This window comes from Primulina eburnea, chromosome 11 (genome assembly GCF_022965805.1).
Source record: "Primulina eburnea isolate SZY01 chromosome 11, ASM2296580v1, whole genome shotgun sequence".
Classification (NCBI taxonomy): Eukaryota; Viridiplantae; Streptophyta; class Magnoliopsida; order Lamiales; family Gesneriaceae; genus Primulina; species Primulina eburnea.
This window is the reverse complement of record NC_133111.1, coordinates 2,262,580-2,281,603: the sequence shown is the minus strand read 5'-3', so window position 1 is coordinate 2,281,603 and position 19,024 is coordinate 2,262,580. Positions and strand designations below refer to the sequence as shown.

The 19,024-nt window shown below is 34.5% G+C and overlaps 3 protein-coding genes and 1 pseudogene across 4 annotated transcripts; 3 read left to right on the top strand and 1 right to left on the bottom strand.

Moving 5' to 3' along the window:
• The first annotated feature begins 1,008 nt into the window (after positions 1 to 1,008).
• Positions 1,009 to 7,245, top strand: LOC140804210 (uncharacterized). 2 transcript variants are annotated; one of them, XM_073160067.1, is made up of 10 exons: positions 1,009 to 1,615; positions 2,972 to 3,157; positions 4,399 to 4,491; positions 4,806 to 4,988; positions 5,075 to 5,177; positions 5,255 to 5,428; positions 5,547 to 5,729; positions 5,841 to 6,448; positions 6,533 to 6,894; positions 6,973 to 7,245. In XM_073160067.1, the coding sequence occupies exons 1-10, from the start codon at positions 1,394 to 1,396 to the stop codon at positions 7,034 to 7,036; spliced, it is 2,178 nt and encodes a 725-aa protein (XP_073016168.1). In that variant the 5' UTR covers positions 1,009 to 1,393; the 3' UTR covers positions 7,037 to 7,245. The 2 variants fall into 2 exon arrangements, with proteins under 2 accessions (XP_073016168.1, XP_073016167.1); XM_073160066.1 differs by having other exon boundaries at positions 1,010 to 1,615; positions 5,547 to 6,448.
• A 927-nt stretch (positions 7,246 to 8,172) lies between these two features.
• LOC140804211 (PHD finger protein ALFIN-LIKE 1-like) lies at positions 8,173 to 11,999 on the top strand. Its single transcript, XM_073160068.1, has 5 exons — positions 8,173 to 8,435; positions 8,535 to 8,567; positions 9,474 to 9,696; positions 11,101 to 11,221; positions 11,477 to 11,999. The coding sequence occupies exons 1-5, from the start codon at positions 8,222 to 8,224 to the stop codon at positions 11,723 to 11,725; spliced, it is 840 nt and encodes a 279-aa protein (XP_073016169.1). The 5' UTR covers positions 8,173 to 8,221; the 3' UTR covers positions 11,726 to 11,999.
• A 107-nt stretch (positions 12,000 to 12,106) lies between these two features.
• On the bottom strand, positions 12,107 to 14,933 carry LOC140804493 (jasmonate-induced oxygenase 4-like; annotated as a pseudogene).
• A 1,346-nt stretch (positions 14,934 to 16,279) lies between these two features.
• On the top strand, positions 16,280 to 18,165 carry LOC140804959 (trihelix transcription factor GT-3b-like). Its single transcript, XM_073161126.1, has 2 exons — positions 16,280 to 16,762; positions 17,390 to 18,165. The coding sequence occupies exons 1-2, from the start codon at positions 16,496 to 16,498 to the stop codon at positions 17,972 to 17,974; spliced, it is 852 nt and encodes a 283-aa protein (XP_073017227.1). The 5' UTR covers positions 16,280 to 16,495; the 3' UTR covers positions 17,975 to 18,165.
• Positions 18,166 to 19,024: the final 859 nt, after the last annotated feature.

The window sequence follows — 19,024 nt, the reverse complement described above, 5'->3', positions numbered from 1 at the left end:
TATATAAGTAACCGATCCCAATTATTATAATAAAAACTTTTATATTTAATTGTATAGTAGTTGTTCACCCTATTTCCAAGAGGTCCATACCTCATAAATTTTATTTTTTTAAAAAAGATAAAAACTTGTGTGAGCCGATCTCACGGGTCGTATTTTGTGAGACAAATATCTTATTTGGGTCATCAATGAAAAAACATTAATTTTTATGCTAAGAGTATTACTTTTTATTATGAATATCTGTTGGGTTGACCCATCTCACAAATAAAAATTCATGAGACCGTCTCACAAATGATCCACTCTTTTAAAAAATACACGATATGCCCATTTTTTACTCCTTTTCTTTCCGGATGTGTGCAGAAGATACATTATTATTATATTATTATTTATATGCACACACATTTTTGGCAGAATATGCACACATATTGAATAGAAGGAAAAAGAAAAACGAATATTCAATCATCAAACAATTAAAACTCTCTTTAAGCAAAAGCACATTTATTTTTTTCCCTTCATAAAAATGGAAAAAAAAAATGCTCAAGTCTTGATTCTGGCTATCAACCATTAATTAATAGATATCGGTATTTTTATTATATCGTAATCATAATGAACGATACATGTAAAGTATCTAAATCGATATAATATATGTCACAAAAACATAAACTTATAAATCAATCTTGTCAAAAAAATATTTAATTAGATCTGATTAATTAAAAGTATTAATTTTTATATTACTTTTCGCTTTAAATATGAATCGTATTATAATATGTGATTCTTATGTAATGTTATGATTATTGTTTTAATTTAAAAATTTTAATTGTAAAATCATAAAATTTGAAAATAACGAAAAGTATATTATTTTAATATCAATAAAAAACTAATTGTTTTTTCTTTATATAACACACTCGATTAAAATAACAACTCTGCGAGGAATTACTAATCGTGTATTAATTTTTAAAAAGGAAAATTTAAAAGGCAGGGAATCGGCGGTCAAGAAACCGCAGCAGTCTTACAAATATAGATTTGTATAATCTAATTTGCTCAACCCAACTGAAATCACTTGTGAATGAGCGTAATTGTATGTACGGACCCCTAAATCTTTCTTTTCGATCTTTAAACCCTCGTGACCTTCTAATCATTAATCTCCTCGAATCTTATACCTTCAGACCAGAACCCATTTCACACACACGCGGGTGGAGGAAGAAGAATGTGTAACTTTTGTTGATCTTTGTGGGCATTCTTGATTCTTGATTTTCCAACACCGGAACTTGATTTTTGATTGTGTATGTGATTATAATGAAAAGGGTTCGGTGATTTTTGTTGTAAGATATCAGTTTTGTGTAGAGATAATTAAAGTGCGTAGCTTTTTTTGTTTAAGTTTTTTGTGAGAGATTAAATGGTTGATCTTCCGGTCGGCGCAGCCGCTAAAGTCACTTTACCTTCATCATCGATCTTTGACTCCCATCAGTTTGATTTCGGACCGGAGCGTTGGGCCCAGACGGAACAGGCTGCACATGAGCTAATTCAGAAGGTCCAGCTAACTGCTGCATCAGAAGAGAGGAGAGGGAAAATTACTGGTTACGTTCAAAGACTCATTAGGAATCGTCTTGGTGCTGAGGTATAAAGTTTGATCGCACTAGTCTAGCTTTTGCGATGCATGCTGTTAGATGCATTTGAAAGCATGTTTTGTTTGCGAGTTGCAACATTTGTGGGTGTGGGTATTGTGGCTAACTTTTGTTTTTTCAGGGTTTGAGGAATTTTTTATTGGGAGATTGAATTGCAGAGGCTTCTAGTTTTTCTATGTTCTAAACTTTATCTTTTGTGTTATTTCAATGATAATTTGCTCTGACAAGGATAGTTCTTGTGGTAAACTGAGTTTTCATAAATTAATTTGTTTGAACTGAAGAATGTAAACAATTCGAGGATATGAAAAGTTGATCTTTAAGGGGTTATGAACTTGCCAAGCAATAGGGAATGCTTGGTATCTTGGATCTGTGAGAATGATCCATCAATTCTTTACACGTGGTCGCTGAAATTGGTTGCTGTTATCCGTACGATCGGAAAAATGTAATCTGTTTATAGTATTTATTAAAGTAGCTTCTGCGATTTAATTTTTAAGAGGGTTTGAAACATGCAAAGTAGGATAGATATCTAGGAACAGATTTTTTATTGAGGTGAATCCAATATTCATGATAACATTCCATCAATTCTCTACACGCGCTGATTCGCGATTGGTGGTTATCAACAAAGGAAAGAAAAAAACCGTTATGGGTACGAGCATGTATGGCGTACCTTTTATGATTGATGTTTAAGAAATAAGGAACATACCATGTACCAGGGAGTGATTGGTTTCTTGGAAGCCCTTTATCAAGGTCAATCCAATATTTTTAGAGAACTTTCCATCGATTCTTAACACGTGCTGGTCTGGAATTGGTCACTGTCATTGGTATGTGGGAGAAAAACATTACAATCGTGCGTGGCAGCATACTGTCTTCTGCTGTAAAATCTATTGCGGCAGCTTTTGCAACTTTTAGTGATTAGAAGAAGGGTTTAACAAGTTAACGAACTAAAAATGATAGTTTATAGCGATGAATCGAATGCCACCAGATTTTGTGCAAGATAAAATCAGTGTTTACTTGAAAAACAGAAAACCGATGAGATTAGAGCTGTCAAAACGGGCCAAGCCTGCCGGTTTTCTGCTTACTTTAATTTATTGTCAATTTTGGCCATGTTGGAATGACGTGCTTTCCATTTTCTGCTTAAGTATTTATCAAATCTTTTTATGTAGCAATAGTATTATTTTTTGATGGTGGAATTTGTGCCATAATAGATCTGAATGGATAGAAACCTGTGAAGAAATAGAATGTTACTAAATTCTTTTGCTATCCTTGATTGGAATTTGTAACTGATGCATGGAAGTTTTTCCGGTCAATCAACCTTTTTCCTTGTAACGTTAAAGATTTGGACTTTGCAGGTATTTCCTTATGGTTCTGTGCCGTTGAAAACTTATCTCCCTGATGGAGACATTGATCTGACTGCCTTTGGTGGTGCGAATAGTGAAGATAAGTTGGCTGATGAAATAAAATTTGCTCTGGAAGAGGAGGCAAAAAATAAGGAAGCCGAGTTTGTTGTAAAGGATGTCCAGCTAATCCATGCTGAGGTTTCTATCTCGCTAAATTTTACTTCAAAAATTCAGGCCTTGTCAGCATACTTGACATAAGTTTTCCCAATATCTACTCAATGTTGCTTCCACTATACATTTTATGATTCTAGGATCTGATGGTCCAACATAAATGGTTGCTTGGTGCACCGTTTTCTCCTTTGAAATCAAATAGTGGGAAACTAGGTTAGAGGCATCATATGAAATGAATACTTAACAAAAAACATGTAAATGATGTACAATAGTCTGATGCATTTGGTCAAACAATACAAGGGTTATAACCATAAAGCACATTTTGTTTTGGTTATAGACGAGTATTTCCAGAGAAAAAGATATATGTTTGTATAACACTTTATTATAGCTGGAATGCATTTACCGAGGCTGCTTCAGAGCTGTTGAGGTAATGGATCATAATTAAAGGTTAACCAAGAGGGCATGTTCTATCCAAAATCATGTATAAAAGGTAGACATTTAAGCATGGGTTTTTGGTGTAGAGGCGCCCCTACCCATCTCGACTCCTGGAGCCACATTGATCCCAGATTAAGTTGGGGTTGAACTGGATGGACTCATTGTGAGAACTGAGGAGCACTCCAAACATTTGTCTCTTAATTCACGAAACCCGTACCCAAGCATGTTTGATGGGAACCAAGCTCCTTGCTACTTGGAACGACGTGTATTGGTAAAAAAGATAGCTTGTTTTAGTGCTGTAGATTTGGACATACAGATGACTGTGACAGGCTGCTGAGTTGAAAACAAGTTACCTAGCAGCTGACTGCCTGTGAATGAGGATAAGATTTCTCTTTTGCAACAAATATGATATCATGGCAACTCCGTATATGACAATGTTCTAAATTAGGGCAAGTGTGAAAATAACCCAAAATAAACGGTGTATAAGTTTCCACTTGCAGAATATAAGAACTTTATCAGCACTTGAATTAATTTGCATGCTTTTCTTTTAAATTGGTTTTCATCATCATCCTATCTTCTGTTAATTCAGAATGCTGTAATATTATGTGCTAAATTAATAATTTGTTGAACTTTAAATGTCCCTAGTGCCATAAATTATTTGAGAGAATATTATGTGCTAAATTAATAACTTGTTGAACTTTAAATGACCCTAGTGCCATGCTTTTTACAACACTTTCTAATGAAGATTCAAAAATTCTTTTGAAGGTGTTTTATGAATCACCATCCCGGTGTGCTTCTTTCTCTAGATCCTTGACCTTGACGTTCTGGTGCAGGTTAAGATTGTGAAATGCATTGTTCAGGATATTGTTGTCGACATCTCCCTCAATCAAATTGGTGGCCTGTCTGCTTTATGTTTTCTTGAGCAGGTAGAGGAACCTAAAAGTCTGAAGTAATTAAGATATGTTATGTGCATATACTCATAACTCACATGGTCGAGAACCAGAATTAAGATTGATGTTTTAAATATTCTCGTATTTGTTGATTAATGTAATCCGATTAAGTCGAAAATTAGTTAACAACGATAGATTCTTAAATTATTTCATGAATCTTCTGATTCTATAAATGACGATTTACGTTTTTTTGTTATATTTATTAATTCATCACATTTCTTTCTAATTATGTATAAGAAGGGCAGACCCATATAGTTTCTCATGACCTATTTACCTTTCTTATGTTTCAGGTTGATCGCTTCATTGGCAAAGATCATCTGTTTAAGCGCAGTATTATACTGACCAAAGCCTGGTGCTATTATGAAAGTCGTATTCTTGGTGCTGATCATGGATTGATTTCGACATATGCTCTGGAGATTATGGTTTTGTACATCTTCCATCTCTTCTACTCGACATTAAACGGTCCTTTATCTGTGAGTGCTTCCTAAGAAAGTTACTCTCTTTAAAGTTTAGATTATGCTCACAAAAAGAACCTAATTTTTGAAATTTCTGTAAATAGGTTTTACGTAAATTTTTGGATTACTTCAGTAAATTTGACTGGGAAACCTACTGCATCAGCTTAAAAGGGCCTGTTCGACTTTCCTCGTTGCCAGATGTTGTGCGTAAGTAACACCTTGAATCACATTAACTAAGATGTTTGAGATTAAAATTAAACCATTGTTCATTCTCTAATTTGCAGCTGAGATACTGGAAGATTGTTGTGGTGACTTAATGCTGACAAATGATTTCTTAAGTTCTTGTACTAAAGCATTCTCGATCCCTTCCACAAATTCCCGTGGATTTCAGCAGAAGCATCTAAACATAATTGATCCCTTAAAGGAGACGAATAATCTAGGCCGTAGTGTCAATAAAGGTAGCATGGACTGGAATAGTTGGGTTCATTTATTTATTTAATTATCTGATCTTCTCTATATTTGCACATGAAAGCAAACCCCCTTTAATTTCTTTATAATTTTGCTATTTTTGTACAGCAAATTTTTACCGGATTCGCAGCGCATTCAATTATGGTACTCAGAGACTTGAGCGAATATTTTTGCAGCCTGAACATGTAATTCCTAAGGAGTTGCATAAGTTCTTTTCAGACTCTATGGCTAGGCATAGATGCGGACAAAGGCATGATGTTCAAGAATTTGTTCCACCACCGACTTGCAATGGTACCATCACCGATTTACCTGTTTCTAAGGCAGAGTTGCGAAAAAACGACATCTTGTCCTTTGAAACACATGTTAATCACTCTCACTTGGCATTGGATCTTGCCACTTCAGGTATGCAAGGCCTTGGGATTTCCAGTGACTTTCCTGACACTATGGTTCCGATTATTGAGAGTGCTCGTGCAACTGTTAAGCCCGTTTTTGCCTCTCACCTCGTTTTCTCCAATTCAAAAATGCATAACGGGAGTACAAGGAACATAAAATCAGATTCAGATCACTGCAATGATAGTAAAGCGGGTGTTTCTTCCGTTAAGGCAAATGACATTCTCATGGATGGCGCAAGGCCATTAACTTTTCAGGGTTCGGCTAATAGGATTGGGACACCTGAATTGTTGAATTTTTCGGTAGATCTTACTGGGGATTATGAAAGTTATTTGTATGGGTTAGAATATGGTCGGCGGTGTTATGAATATACATTAGCTGTACCTTCTTCACCGGTGCCTCCCTCTCGAAGCCCTCCTTTTTTTCAGATCAAGAATCCTCAGGATGATGTCCAATCTCCATCACAGTTGCCGACCAATGGGTTTTCCTTCCGACATCCCAATAGCTTCCATCCGGGTTCTCCAGTGTATGCCATGCCACATTTACTGCTACCAGGTATGGCTTTTGGATGGGAAGAAATGCCGAAGCCCCGAGGCACAGGAACATATTTCCCCAATACGGTATAGAAATTCATGCTTTCCCTATTAAAATTTGTGAAAAAAGGTTCCGAGCTTGGATGAATATTTGGATGCATTTTTGTGCAGAACCAACCCCCACAAGGCTATCGACCTTCGGCTCTGAAAGGAAGGAGTCAGGCTCCACCAAGGTCTCACCTTAATAACGAGTGGAACCCAATATTTATGGAGCCAAGTATGCTCGACAGAAGCCTGCACGAGCCAGCACCATCCTCTGATAGCCGCCAACAATCTTCTCCTCACTGCAATGGCTTGGCCATCGAACGAGAACCTGAGGGAACAGTTGGATCTGGGGTCGGACATGCATTTGGAACCTCCATGCAAGAAATAAGCAGGCGACAGAGACCCTCTTCTTCTTCTTCTTCTTCTTCTCCTAGGAGTTTCCCCGCGACGCAAGGGCCACAACCTGGATTCAGCAGGGAACGTGATAGGTAAAGAATCTCGGGATTCTCTGATTACTAAATATAGTTGGTGTTTTGTTTGAGCGTTTCTCTGCCCTGAAAATGTAGGATCGCAATGAGGTCTTCATACTCACTTAAAGATGAAGATGATTTCCCTCCATTGTCTGTCTAAATATGGTGTTATGCCGGCGCTGTTAGCTTAAAACTACATGCAAGAAAACCGATTTTTTTTTCCTTTTTGACTAACTACATCAATTGCTAAAAATTGTTTTTTTTTTAAATCCGGAATCGGTAATGTTTCAGATTGTTCATTTGTAGTTTTTTACTAAAGGTGAATCTTTTTGAAGAAAATGAATATAAAAGGATTATGTTACCTTGGTTTGAATTTTCTTTTTGAAGTTTTTTGGCCATTTTCTAATATCGCATTGGATTTGACTGGATGTTCGTTTTCTTCATTCACAAAACCACCCAAGTGCCAACACCTTGATAGATGCTTTGGCACAGACAAAATAGAAATCCCACTCCACCCAGCCCACTTGTAATAAATAACAAAAAACCCTAAACCCAACTATTTTTCAGAAACAAAAAACGCTAAACCCAACTGATCCATGGAATCCTTGAAAAAAAAAGTAAACCTTAACCTAAAATATGCTGTTATGTATTTTTACTGATATGTCGTGTTCATCGAGTACGTTTTTATGGATAATTTATTGTTTCTCAATGCGCTTGATCAACTGATCTAACTGTACCATAAAAATTTTGTACCAAAACTTGAAATCACAAAATAATACTGAGATATATAACAAAATCAAGCTTTTTAGAAATGTTTCATTTCAGTGTTATCATCACTATATTTTATTTATATATCTATATTATATATGAATGTTGTGATCTTTACTGGTCTGATTTGGTGACAATAATTAGTTTTTACGGAAATATTTTATTCATTTATATAAGTAATGTTTTTAATATGATGTACTCTAATTTATTTTGAAAATTCACTTATTATCTCTACAAATCATATATTAAATACAATTACATTATTCTTATCCAAATAATAATTTAAAAATATATCAAAATTTTATGAATTAGCTCGATTTATTAATGATTGTGATTCATATACAATAATAGTCATAATTTTTACACACGTGATGCGTGTGTCCGTTAGGACATGATTTTTATTATTATTATTATTTACAAGATGGGTTAATAGATATTCTAATTAAACATGTTTTTTTAAAAATAAAATAAAATAAAATAAAAACCGATGTAACCGGTTCACTTGCAGGAAACATGTAGCCGAAACGACGTCGTCCGCTTCTTGACCTTTTCTTCTGTGTCTTGATTCTCATGTTACATGCACACTCAACCCGACCGTCACCTCTTTTCATGTCTGCAGTTCGAATTCATACAGTTCTTTCAATCCCTCTTTTGTAATCTTTACTTATTGATTTCAGATCTTAAATTAGACGCAGAAATGGCCGCAGTTTCTTCGAGCCCTCGAACGGTAGAGGAGATCTTCAAAGATTACAGTTCTCGCCGTTCTGGAATTGTTCGTGCTTTAACTGATGGTACTTTGTATACACAACTCTACCTAGACAGTTTTCTTTGTGTGGTATAAATGTTTATATCTCGGTTTGTAATTTTTTTTATTTGTTTTTTTTTCTCAGAAGTGGATGAATTTTACGGGCTTTGCGATCCAGGTAAATATTTTTGGCTCAGATTTAGTTTAATTTACTTTATGACTTTTTATCATTGTTTTATTGCCAGTCGGAATATTATCTAATTGAATCTCGTCCTTATTGTGTAAAGACGAAAAATTGAATCTTAATGATATTGACATTTTTTTGAAGTTCATTAAAATTGTCGATATGCATTAGCTTGTGGGCTAATTAACTCCTTTCTACACAAGCATGATAGAATAAGGTACATGAGCTTGCTTCTTTTGCCTTTGCTATTTTTCTGAAGTGTTTAGTTGGAAATGTTGCTGTTTTTCTTATTAATTGGGTTCTCTTTTTCGCTGTTCTGTTGTGAGCTGTAAATTTGGTTCAAAGAAGCTGCCTTCTGCTTCTGTTCTATCAACTCTGATAATCGAAAGGGACAAAGACTTGTAATTTACCAACCTGCTACTTCTTCAAATTTGGTCACCAGGGCTGCTTCTTTTTTGGTTCCACGAAGCTGCCTTCAGCTTCTTTTCTATTAACGCCGATAATCGAAAGGGACGAAGACTTGTATTTTACCAACTTGCTACTTATATTTGCCAATAAAGTATACTGTTTACAGACACCTTTTAATATGTTTTTGTGAAGAAACGTAATGTTTCCACTTGATAACCTCCTCGTCAATTTGTTGAATTTTTAATGAAATGGTGAGAATGAATACTCTGTTTAATAAAATTATTCTGTAAGTGCTGCTTTGTTGAATGTAACATTTGTAATGGACTAGTGCGCAAAGTCCTGACTTTTTTTATCTGTCAAGGGCCTTTGTAATTGGAAAGATGCCTGTGGCTAGTGTGTATGGCTATCATCACTGTCTCGTGATATATGGAATTTAATTTCATCTTGGATTTCTGTGTCTTATATCTTGTCTCTTGCATAATTTGTTTGCAGAGAAGGAAAATTTATGTCTATATGGACATCCCGATGAATCGTGGGAAGTGAATCTACCAGCCGAAGAAGTTCCACCAGAACTTCCAGAGCCAGCACTTGGGATCAATTTTGCCCGGGATGGAATGAACCAAAAAGATTGGCTTTCCCTAGTTGCTGTGCACAGTGATTGTTGGTTGCTCTCAGTTGCTTTTTATCTCGGAGCAAGGCTCAACAGAAATGAAAGGTATACATCTCATGTCTTGCTACAAGTTTCTTGATGTAGCTGATTATAGACTCTTCTTCAGGTGCTGTTGTTAGATGTCATGTGAACCGAAAGTTGCCTTAACTTGACAGTTGCTCTAATTGCTGATGCTTTAGACCTTTTAGTTACTCTTCATCCATAAAATAGAGAAAGATTGTGCAATGATACCGCATTACCGCCTATATCGGGATGATTCCCTATTATTCGCTCGTCGTGTGTCATTTTTCCAATCTAATCCCTCATTTTCTAATTGCCCCAAATTGATCCTGCATTTTTCCAAGATTTGGTCCTCCGTTAAATCGAATGTTTAAATAGACGGAAATTCAGCATGTGATGATCACATGCTTGTATGTTACATCTTCAATCTGTGGAATCCTCTCTTCATCGATTCCCCTAACATACAAGCACATGGTCATCACATACCGAATTTTCGTCAATTTTAACATTCAATTTGGCGGGATGACCAAATTTGGAAAAATGGAAGACCAATTTGGGACAATTAGAAAATGAGAGACTAAATCGGGAAAATGACATAAAACGAGGGACTAGTATGGTATTATCCCACCCATATTCAACAACCATAACAAAAGTCTACTCTTCCCGAGTGTCGTAGGGTTTGGTACCATCAGATCTCTTCTACATAGTTCTGAAGTTTTTCTTGTTTGGGAATTCATTTGATAATATTCAATTATTAAATGATTCATTGGTCAAGTTATGCAACTATTTTTTTGAAATTGCTGAATGCATTGGTTTTTCTGAGATCTACTCATAACATAATATTATGTATTATTACTCTCATAAAAATAACATTATTCCTCTATTTTCTTTGCTTAAATTTAAAAATAAGAGTATTTTGCGATAATATCCTTGATTTTTAGAATTTGGAATGTAATACAGATACTCTGCAGTGCGTATTTGACTTTCTGATGCATCCCTTGGGGACTTGTACTGATCCTGATTTGTGGTCCAGTTTGCAGAGCATAAGCAAACAGTTTCGAAAGTAATCAGTTTTTTTTTGGGTTTTTAATGGCACACATCCTTAGAGGCTGTATCTGACTCATAGAATGCTGAGTTGGTTCATTTTCAGCATTTAAATTTAAAATATCGTCATAAATTGTCTTTGAAGAAAATTTATCTTAGCATCTCAAGAAAACTCAAATACATGCTTGTTTTCCATCGCAGTTTCAAGTTATTATTGACAAGCAAGAAAGTTTATCATCCTTGATAACTTACTGATCATACTCAATTACGAGCATTTACTATTTTCTAAATTTGTTGTAGACCATGCTTTCCTTCTGGACATGTGTGCATGAGGAGGCAGATGCAGTTCTATATTTGATTCAAGATGGGTTATTCATGGGTATAAATTTGTTTCTGTACTTGCAGAAAACGCATGTTTAGCTTGATCAATGATATGCCTACGGTCTATGAAATTGTGACAGAAAGAAAGGCTGAAAAAGACAAGCCCAATGTGGATAGTGAAAGCATATCTCGTGGCGGCACAAAGGTAGAATTATTGTAAATCATAACTGCTACTCATAATCGATCTTTTCCTTGTGAATTAGCATTTCTTTCTTGTAGGTAAAAAAATGTCATCAGATATCCGAAAGCAGTATATTTTTTTAACTAAAATTTTTTTAGATGATGAAGTGAGAGAATATTTTCGACCTGTCAGCTTCTCCGTTAAGGTTTTGTTCAGGAGTCTTAGATTTTGATAATTGATTGTGATATCAATCAACATTAAATATGTATCTATATACAGAGGCCCCTTGATGGCCAGGCTAAAAGTAATAAAAAACTGGAAGGCGAAGGTTACGAAGAAGATGAAGATGAACATGGCGAAGCTCTATGCGGAAGCTGTGGTGGAAATTACAGTGCAGATGAATTCTGGATCGGCTGTGACATCTGTGAAAGGTGGTTTCATGGGAAGTGCGTGAAGATAACTCCTGCAAAAGCCGAGAACATCAAGCAATACAAATGCCCATCCTGCATGAAGCGTGGCAAGCAGTAGGGTCCGGTCCCCCTTTGATTGAGGTGATTGGTGAGTGCTAACAACTTGGTACAGCAAACATTGTCTTTCATCTATTGTACACTAGTTTGTGATGTTTGTTATAGTAATTATGGAAGGAATAAGGCAGTCTTCTTCCATGGTAGGTGCGTCACTTTTTATGCAAATATTCCTTTACACTCGGTATTATATCTTCCGCACTTCGTCGAGCCACACATTTAAAATACTTTGCTTTAAACTTATTATAGCTATTTTATAGGAATCTTTGATTCATTCATGTGTTGTGACTGTGTTTACATGCCATGTACTTGTTGAGCTTTATTTATATGATTATTTCACTAAATTTGTAGAACTAACGGGTAATGGAGCTAATTAAGTAATGGATATTAGCGATGTATTAAACAATAGAAATTTATTTATTTATTTTTCAGTAACAGTGGATATCATATATTAACCTCTAAAAACATAGAACGACATGATAATTATGGGGGGAGATCTGATGAGTTGGGATTCAACTTGAGACTTGCCGCAAGGGCCCCTGGTCCTGATATAGAGTCTGTATTCATCAAAGTCATGGCCGGTTAGAGCCGTGGCTCGGCCTCGGTCACAACTCACAAGTGGCTAAGCTGGCTTGATGACTATGTCACCTCTTGGATTGTAGAAGAAAGCCAATGACACCCTCTCTTTCCATGCATTGATCAACACTCTGTGCTCCACACTTTTGTATTTTCCATTTCTCAACACCTACAATCCCCACCAATTAACACAAGGAGATGCAGATTTTTGAATTACTTTTTCCAAGATGTCAGAAATTATATATTATTTGATTTATTTTACATCTCATGCCAAATGGCAAGAGCAATTCGTCGGGTCATTTAAAAGAATATCATCAATGTATTATGGATATGGGGAGAAAAAGTTGATCTGGAGTTGGTCCGCTAAGTTTACAATGAAGGCATTTGGAATGGGCTTGACGGTAACCCAATAATCACCATGGCGGACTAGGAGGCCCGATACGTTGTAGTCGGGTAAGAGGATGGTCATTCCACCCGGGTCCGAACGTGATGACCCGCTAAACCAAGGCTTATTGAGAAAATCTTCGTCAGTTGGTTACAGAGTTTAACCACTTCTTCACTGTATTTCGCCAACAATTCCCTGCAAGAAGTGTATTATATCCAAATTACCCCTTCTCTATCTCCATTTCTATCACTCAAACACAACAAAATCGCAATTTAATCCTAAATAATACTTTTTTGAAAAATTGTAAAAGTTCATTGGAATACCTTTGAATCAATTTCAACATATTTATTATCTTTAGATATTTTAAAGTTTCGACCAAAATTTCTCACAAGTGGGCGAGCCGCATTTTAGGCCCGTGAAAGCCTACAAAAACATACAGCCCCATATATTAAAATAAATACCTTTAGAATTCGTTCTTATAATAATCGAACATGGATTTTCCTATGAATTGGGCAGATCTCTGATTTTTATTTTTATAAACATAGGATTTGAAAAGATTTTATAGAGTTTGTCTATTGTAAGACGGTCTCACGAATCTTTATCTGTGAGACGGGTCAACCCTACCGATGTTCACAATAAAAAGTAATACTTTTAGCATAAAAGTAATACTTTTTCATGGACGACCCAAATAAGAGATATGTCTCACAAAATACGATCCGTGAGACCGTCTCACACAATTTTTTTTCCAATTTTATATTGGGGTTTTATGTTTTTTTCGAATAGGGATATAATTATAATTATCCCTACAAAAAATAAATGAAAATCTCAAAATCTCAAATGCTTTTTTTTTTTTTTTTTGAAATTTGTGAAAATGTACAGACTTGATAATTTATATTTCCATCCGGAGTTTAGTTAGTTAACGCATGTAAGAATACTTTATTGTCTGGGCGTTACATGTCACGCCTGAAATCTAATATCAACACATGTAAAACGTGCTAAAACTTTTTTAACTTCAAATTTTTCACGTGCATGAATCGGGCAAAACAGGCGACTTATTCGGATCCCTAACCTCCACCGGCAGATAATGAAGGAAGAAATAGTCACTCCAATCCAAGGACATACCCTTGCCTGCTACCGTATCCCTCGTAAGTACTCGGCGAGTTCGCGTACTTGTTCTTCTCCTCCAAGGGCAGCCGAAAGAAGCGGAGCCACGCCTCCCGCGTCCCCAACAACAGCTCGTGGCTCACTCCGTGATTCACCACCTGAAAGAACCCCCATTCACGGCCTATAAAAATACACTCATTTGTGGTTTGAATTCTATCTCGAAATATATTTATTAAATCATTTTAAATCCAATTTGCGTTTATAATAATAATAATATAATAAGGTAAAATGTCAAGCATCAAGTTTTACCATGGAAAATGGTCTAATTTGACAAAGGGAAAAAAGGTTACCTATTTTTTGTGGGTACTGAAAGGCCCCTTTCAACCGATCTTTCTTTTTCATTCCAAACAGTCAAATGTATATTGTGTTTATTTAGAAAGATTCAATAATAATAATAATATTGATAATAATAATAAAAACAGTAAAAAAAATAAGAAGTGGGTGAGTTAATTAATATTTTCCAATGTTCTTTCAAAAATAATAATAATAATAAAAATTGTCCAATGTAGATGGGAAAAAAAGGTGTGCTGAATTTGGGTTGTCTGCACAAGTAATGTCGTGCAAATTAATTTCTTCTCCTACATTCTAATTTTGAAAATTTAGTCTCAATAATTGAAGGGAATCGGTGAAGCACAATCTGGAACCAAGAAAAGTGGCTTTAATTTGCATCATTCCGCACATCTCCGCCGTATATATATATATATATATATATATATATATATATATATATATATATATATGCATGTGCACCAAATGTTCCACATAATCAGTCAGAATATATTTTTTTAAATAAAATATAATTATTTAATAAAATAAAAAATTAACTTAAATTACTCGGAGTAATGAAGTATTTTTTAAAAGAATTTATGCTAAATATATACTATTTATAATGTTTTTGTTGGTTTAAAAATTTTACACGATTTGGCTTGTACTTGTGTGTTAGCTGGCAACAATTTTCTTGATTTTGATAATCTGCATGCATGTGTTGATAGCAATTATCACTGTCAACAATGTGTGAAACAAATGGGATTTCCCCTTTTCTCCCGACTGCATGTGTTTCTTGAGGCAGGTACAACATTCTGTCCATTGCTACTTGTCGATCGGACATGGGAATGGGAATGGGAATGGGAATCTATATATTATCCCGGGAAAATAAATAATGGTATTTTGTCCAGTAATTTATACATCATGTTAACTTCACGCTCAAATGTTCATTCCTGGGCATGAGTCCTCCTCCTAGTTTCTGGGGTTGAGTTAGGTCCAAATCTTAATCTTAACAATTTTTGGTGTCAAGTATTATATATATATATATATATATATATATATATATATATATATATATTCATATGAAATAGTTTTTAGGACAAAGTCTATAATTTTCTTTTGTTTCGAAATTATATTATGGTTATATTTAATCTTAGCCAAGGGCTAGAGACCTGCACAAATATTTGCTTAGAATTTGAGAGGGACTTTTAAGTCAATATTATATCTTGGTATATATATATAGGCTATAAATAATTAAACATTGAATTAATTTAAGAGTATGTCTCTTGTGAGACGGTCTCACGAATCTTTATCTGTTAGACGAGTGAACTCTACCGATATTCACAATAAAAAGTAATACTCTTAGCATAAAAGATAATATTTTTTCATAGAAAACTCAAATAAGAGATCGTCTCACGAATACGACTCGTGAAACCGTCACACACAAATTTTTGCCTTAATTTAATTATCTAATATCTGAAATACTTTCAAAGGAAATAATTACAGTACCATACATCTAATTAGAGTAATTTTATTTAATTCTGAATAATAATATTATAAAAATAGTTATATAATATTATTTAGTATCTCATTAATCAATTTTATGAGATTGATCTCTATTTTAACTCAACTCACAAAAAAATATTATTATTTTTATCAAAAATATTGTTTTTTATTATAAATATAAAAAAAGTGTAAATAAAACTGACTCAAGCGGATCTATTATTTATTATTTTTTAACTTGACATGTGAGTAAATACACAGCAGCTGTTGGTTTGACCTTTGTCTATAAGTCATCAGCATGACGACACAGATACGCGTGTGAACAAATCGACAAGATACACACACGCACAAATATATATATATATATATATATATATATATATATATATATATATATATAATTTTGATATCCTGCACATCTACCGTGTACATTTTTGTGAGCACATATGAGGTGTCACTTACCCATTAGATGCGCAGTTTTTCTATATTTCATCACATCCAATAGATGAGTGACACCTCATCGACGCTCACATAAGTATTCACGGTAAATGTGCAGGATATCGAAATTGATATATATATATATATATATATATATATATATATATATATATATATATATATATATATATAGAGGATATGTAAAAAGAAAAAATCAGTTTCCGCGTAGGGAGACGAGACCCATTAAGGGAGAGACAGAAGGAAAAACTATATTTACATTCATTTTCTTGATTTCTGAAACTTGTTTGACTTCTAAACAGATGAAACCAAAAACACCTTGTTTGTTTTCACATTGATCCGTGTTATTTTTACAGAAACAACTAATATCGCCATTGCTGAATTGATTCTTGGTGGGTTTTTAATCTCTAGCCAGCCTGCAGTTATATGGATCATCATCATATTCAGGGGCATCATCACTACTCCTCTAATTATGCTGCTACTACTGGGGGGGATAGGTTTCCTCAATGGAGTATTCAAGAAACCCGGGATCTGTTGATGATTCGTGCCGACTTAGACCCCAATTTCATGGAAAATAAACGTAACAAGATTTTGTGGGAGCTCTTGTCCACACGGATGAAAGAAGAAAAGGGCTTCGCCAGAAGCGCTGACCAGTGTAAGGGCAAGTGGAAAAATCTCGTTACCCGATTCAAGGTATCATCTGTATATATAGCCAAAATGGGAGTTAGCTATTTCTTTGATCATCAACATGAAATGAGCATGAAAACGAATGATTAATTTACAGCTTTATTTTTCACAAAAAATATTAATCAAGCAGGTTTTCTTGAGGAGATTGAATAAATTAGTTAAAGCGTAAAACATCATCATTTTTTTTAATTATTATTTCATTAAACAATTAAGTAGTTCGCAATGAATCATGAATTGATGTCAAGAATCTCAAATTCATTAATTAGAAAATCCAAATCTAAATTCTGTAATTAGTAATTTGAGTGAGACATCAAACATATTAATAACACGAGATACATTTAAGGTGTGTTTGGTTGAGTGGATTAAATAAGGATAGATTAATAGTCTAATATTTATCGTTAAAATTTTAAGTTGTTTTAATAATCATTTTGACCCGGTTTAAGATCCAATTTTATGAATAACTATTTGATTAATAAAATTGGATCTTAAACCTGGTCAAAATGATTATTAAAACATTTTAAAATTTTAACGATATATATTTGACTATTAATCTATCCTTATTTAATCCACTCAACCAAACACACCCTTAGTGTTTATTTTTTTTGGATATCTGATGTATTGATTAATTTGCAGGGATGTGAAACAATGGTGACAGAAGCCATGAAGCAACAGTCCTTTCCATTTTACAATGAAGTGAAAGTAATATTTGCAGCAAGAATGCAGAGAATATTATGGCTTGAGGTTGAAGCTGGAGGAGCCGCCTCCTCCTACTCCAAGAAAGAGGCGGCGCTGCTATTTTCTTCCGGAGAGGAAGATGATATTCTGAAAGAAGAAAGCGAACACGACAAATCCGGCTGGCCGAAAAAGAAAAGGAAAATAAAGGGAAATAATAGAAATCCTCCCAGTGGGATCAACACCAACATTCAGTCGAAGGATATGATAAATGGGATAAAGGAAATAATGGAGGATTTCATGAATAAGCAAATCCAACTGGAAATGCTATGGCTGAAAGCTTATGAGGAAAGGGAAGAAGAAAGGAGAGTAAGAGAAATGGAGTGGAGACAAACAATGGAGGGCCTGGAAAATGAGAGGTTAATGATGGATAAAAGATGGAGGGAAAGGGAACAACAATGGAAGATCAGGGAAGAAGCTAGGGCTGAGAAAAGGGATGTCCTAATCACAGCTCTCTTGAACAAGCTTAGAAGAGAAGACATGTGATCATACTAGCTATCATTATATTAGTTATGTTTTACATCGAAGACGTATCGAAAAACCGATGATCATGTTTGATAGCTTCAGATGAACTGCGATATTCCATTTATACATACAAAATGAGATGTGATTATACATGAAACGAATTGGTTCTAGCGATCAAGTAATGAAAGATTAACTGATTGTGAGTACTAATCCATATTTTTTGTTTCTCTAGTTTTAATGGTAATAAGTGCTTAGTAAATCTGGCTTCTTTAGTCGTGGATGCTACTAATTATGTAGATGTTGGTGCTAATAAATTAGAGGAGGTTTCGTGTGAGACGGTCTCACGAATCTTTATATATGAGACAGATCAACCCTACCGATATTCACAATAAAAAGTAATATTCTTAGCATAAAAAATAATATTTATTCATGGATTATCCAAATAAGAGACCCGTCTCACGAAATATGACCCGTGAGACCGTCTCACACAAGTGTTTGCTAATAAGTTATTACTAATAAATTTATAGCTAATATTTCTATGCTATATCGTCTTGTTTCTTATAGTATAAATATTTGGTTGCAGTATTAAAACTAATGCCTTTTGCCAGTGTGATTGTCTTGATTGTATTCCCATTAATTTTCTTTGACTTTTGAGTGTGTATGGCCTAGAATCCTAAGTGGCCGCCTACGTTGTTGTAATCATTGACAAGAAATTTGAGATTTGAATTTTCAGTTTCTTGGGAGAAAAGGTTGCATACTAGCTAGTATTTCCAACCCAATTGGAGCATTTCTCTTATTGAATGTATTTAATCTCCGGCATAAATTTTTAACGTGCAAGGATAGCCCATCTCTTGTCTAGTTATTACCAACCTTAACAACATTGGATATTTTTTATACTTTTGTTTTAAAATATATATATAACACCACCCGATAAGGACGATGGTTTGACGGACCTCTAGAAGTATATAAATCATAAAAAAAGGGTTTGAAACAAGCCCTAACCTTCAAAGTATTATATATATATATATATATTTGTATTTATACGGTCAATTCTCCTAAAAATCTCATCTT

Bases quoted from the DNA above. Each gene is read 5' to 3' on its own strand.
- LOC140804210 (XM_073160066.1), top strand. From the start codon at position 1,394: ATGGTTGATCTTCCGGTCGGCGCAGCCGCTAAAGTCACTTTACCTTCA. The intron at 5,178-5,254 runs GTAAGTAACACC...TCTAATTTGCAG, and splicing joins CTCGTTGCCAGATGTTGTGC to CTGAGATACTGGAAGATTGT. The intron at 5,429-5,546 runs GTAGCATGGACT...ATTTTTGTACAG, and splicing joins AGGCCGTAGTGTCAATAAAG to CAAATTTTTACCGGATTCGC.
- LOC140804211 (XM_073160068.1), top strand. From the start codon at position 8,222: ATGCACACTCAACCCGACCGTCACCTCTTTTCATGTCTGCAGTTCGAA. The intron at 8,436-8,534 runs GTACTTTGTATA...TTTTTTTCTCAG, and splicing joins TGTTCGTGCTTTAACTGATG to AAGTGGATGAATTTTACGGG. The intron at 9,697-11,100 runs GTATACATCTCA...CTGTACTTGCAG, and splicing joins AGGCTCAACAGAAATGAAAG to AAAACGCATGTTTAGCTTGA.
- LOC140804959 (XM_073161126.1), top strand. From the start codon at position 16,496: ATGGATCATCATCATATTCAGGGGCATCATCACTACTCCTCTAATTAT. The intron at 16,763-17,389 runs GTATCATCTGTA...ATTAATTTGCAG, and splicing joins ATCTCGTTACCCGATTCAAG to GGATGTGAAACAATGGTGAC.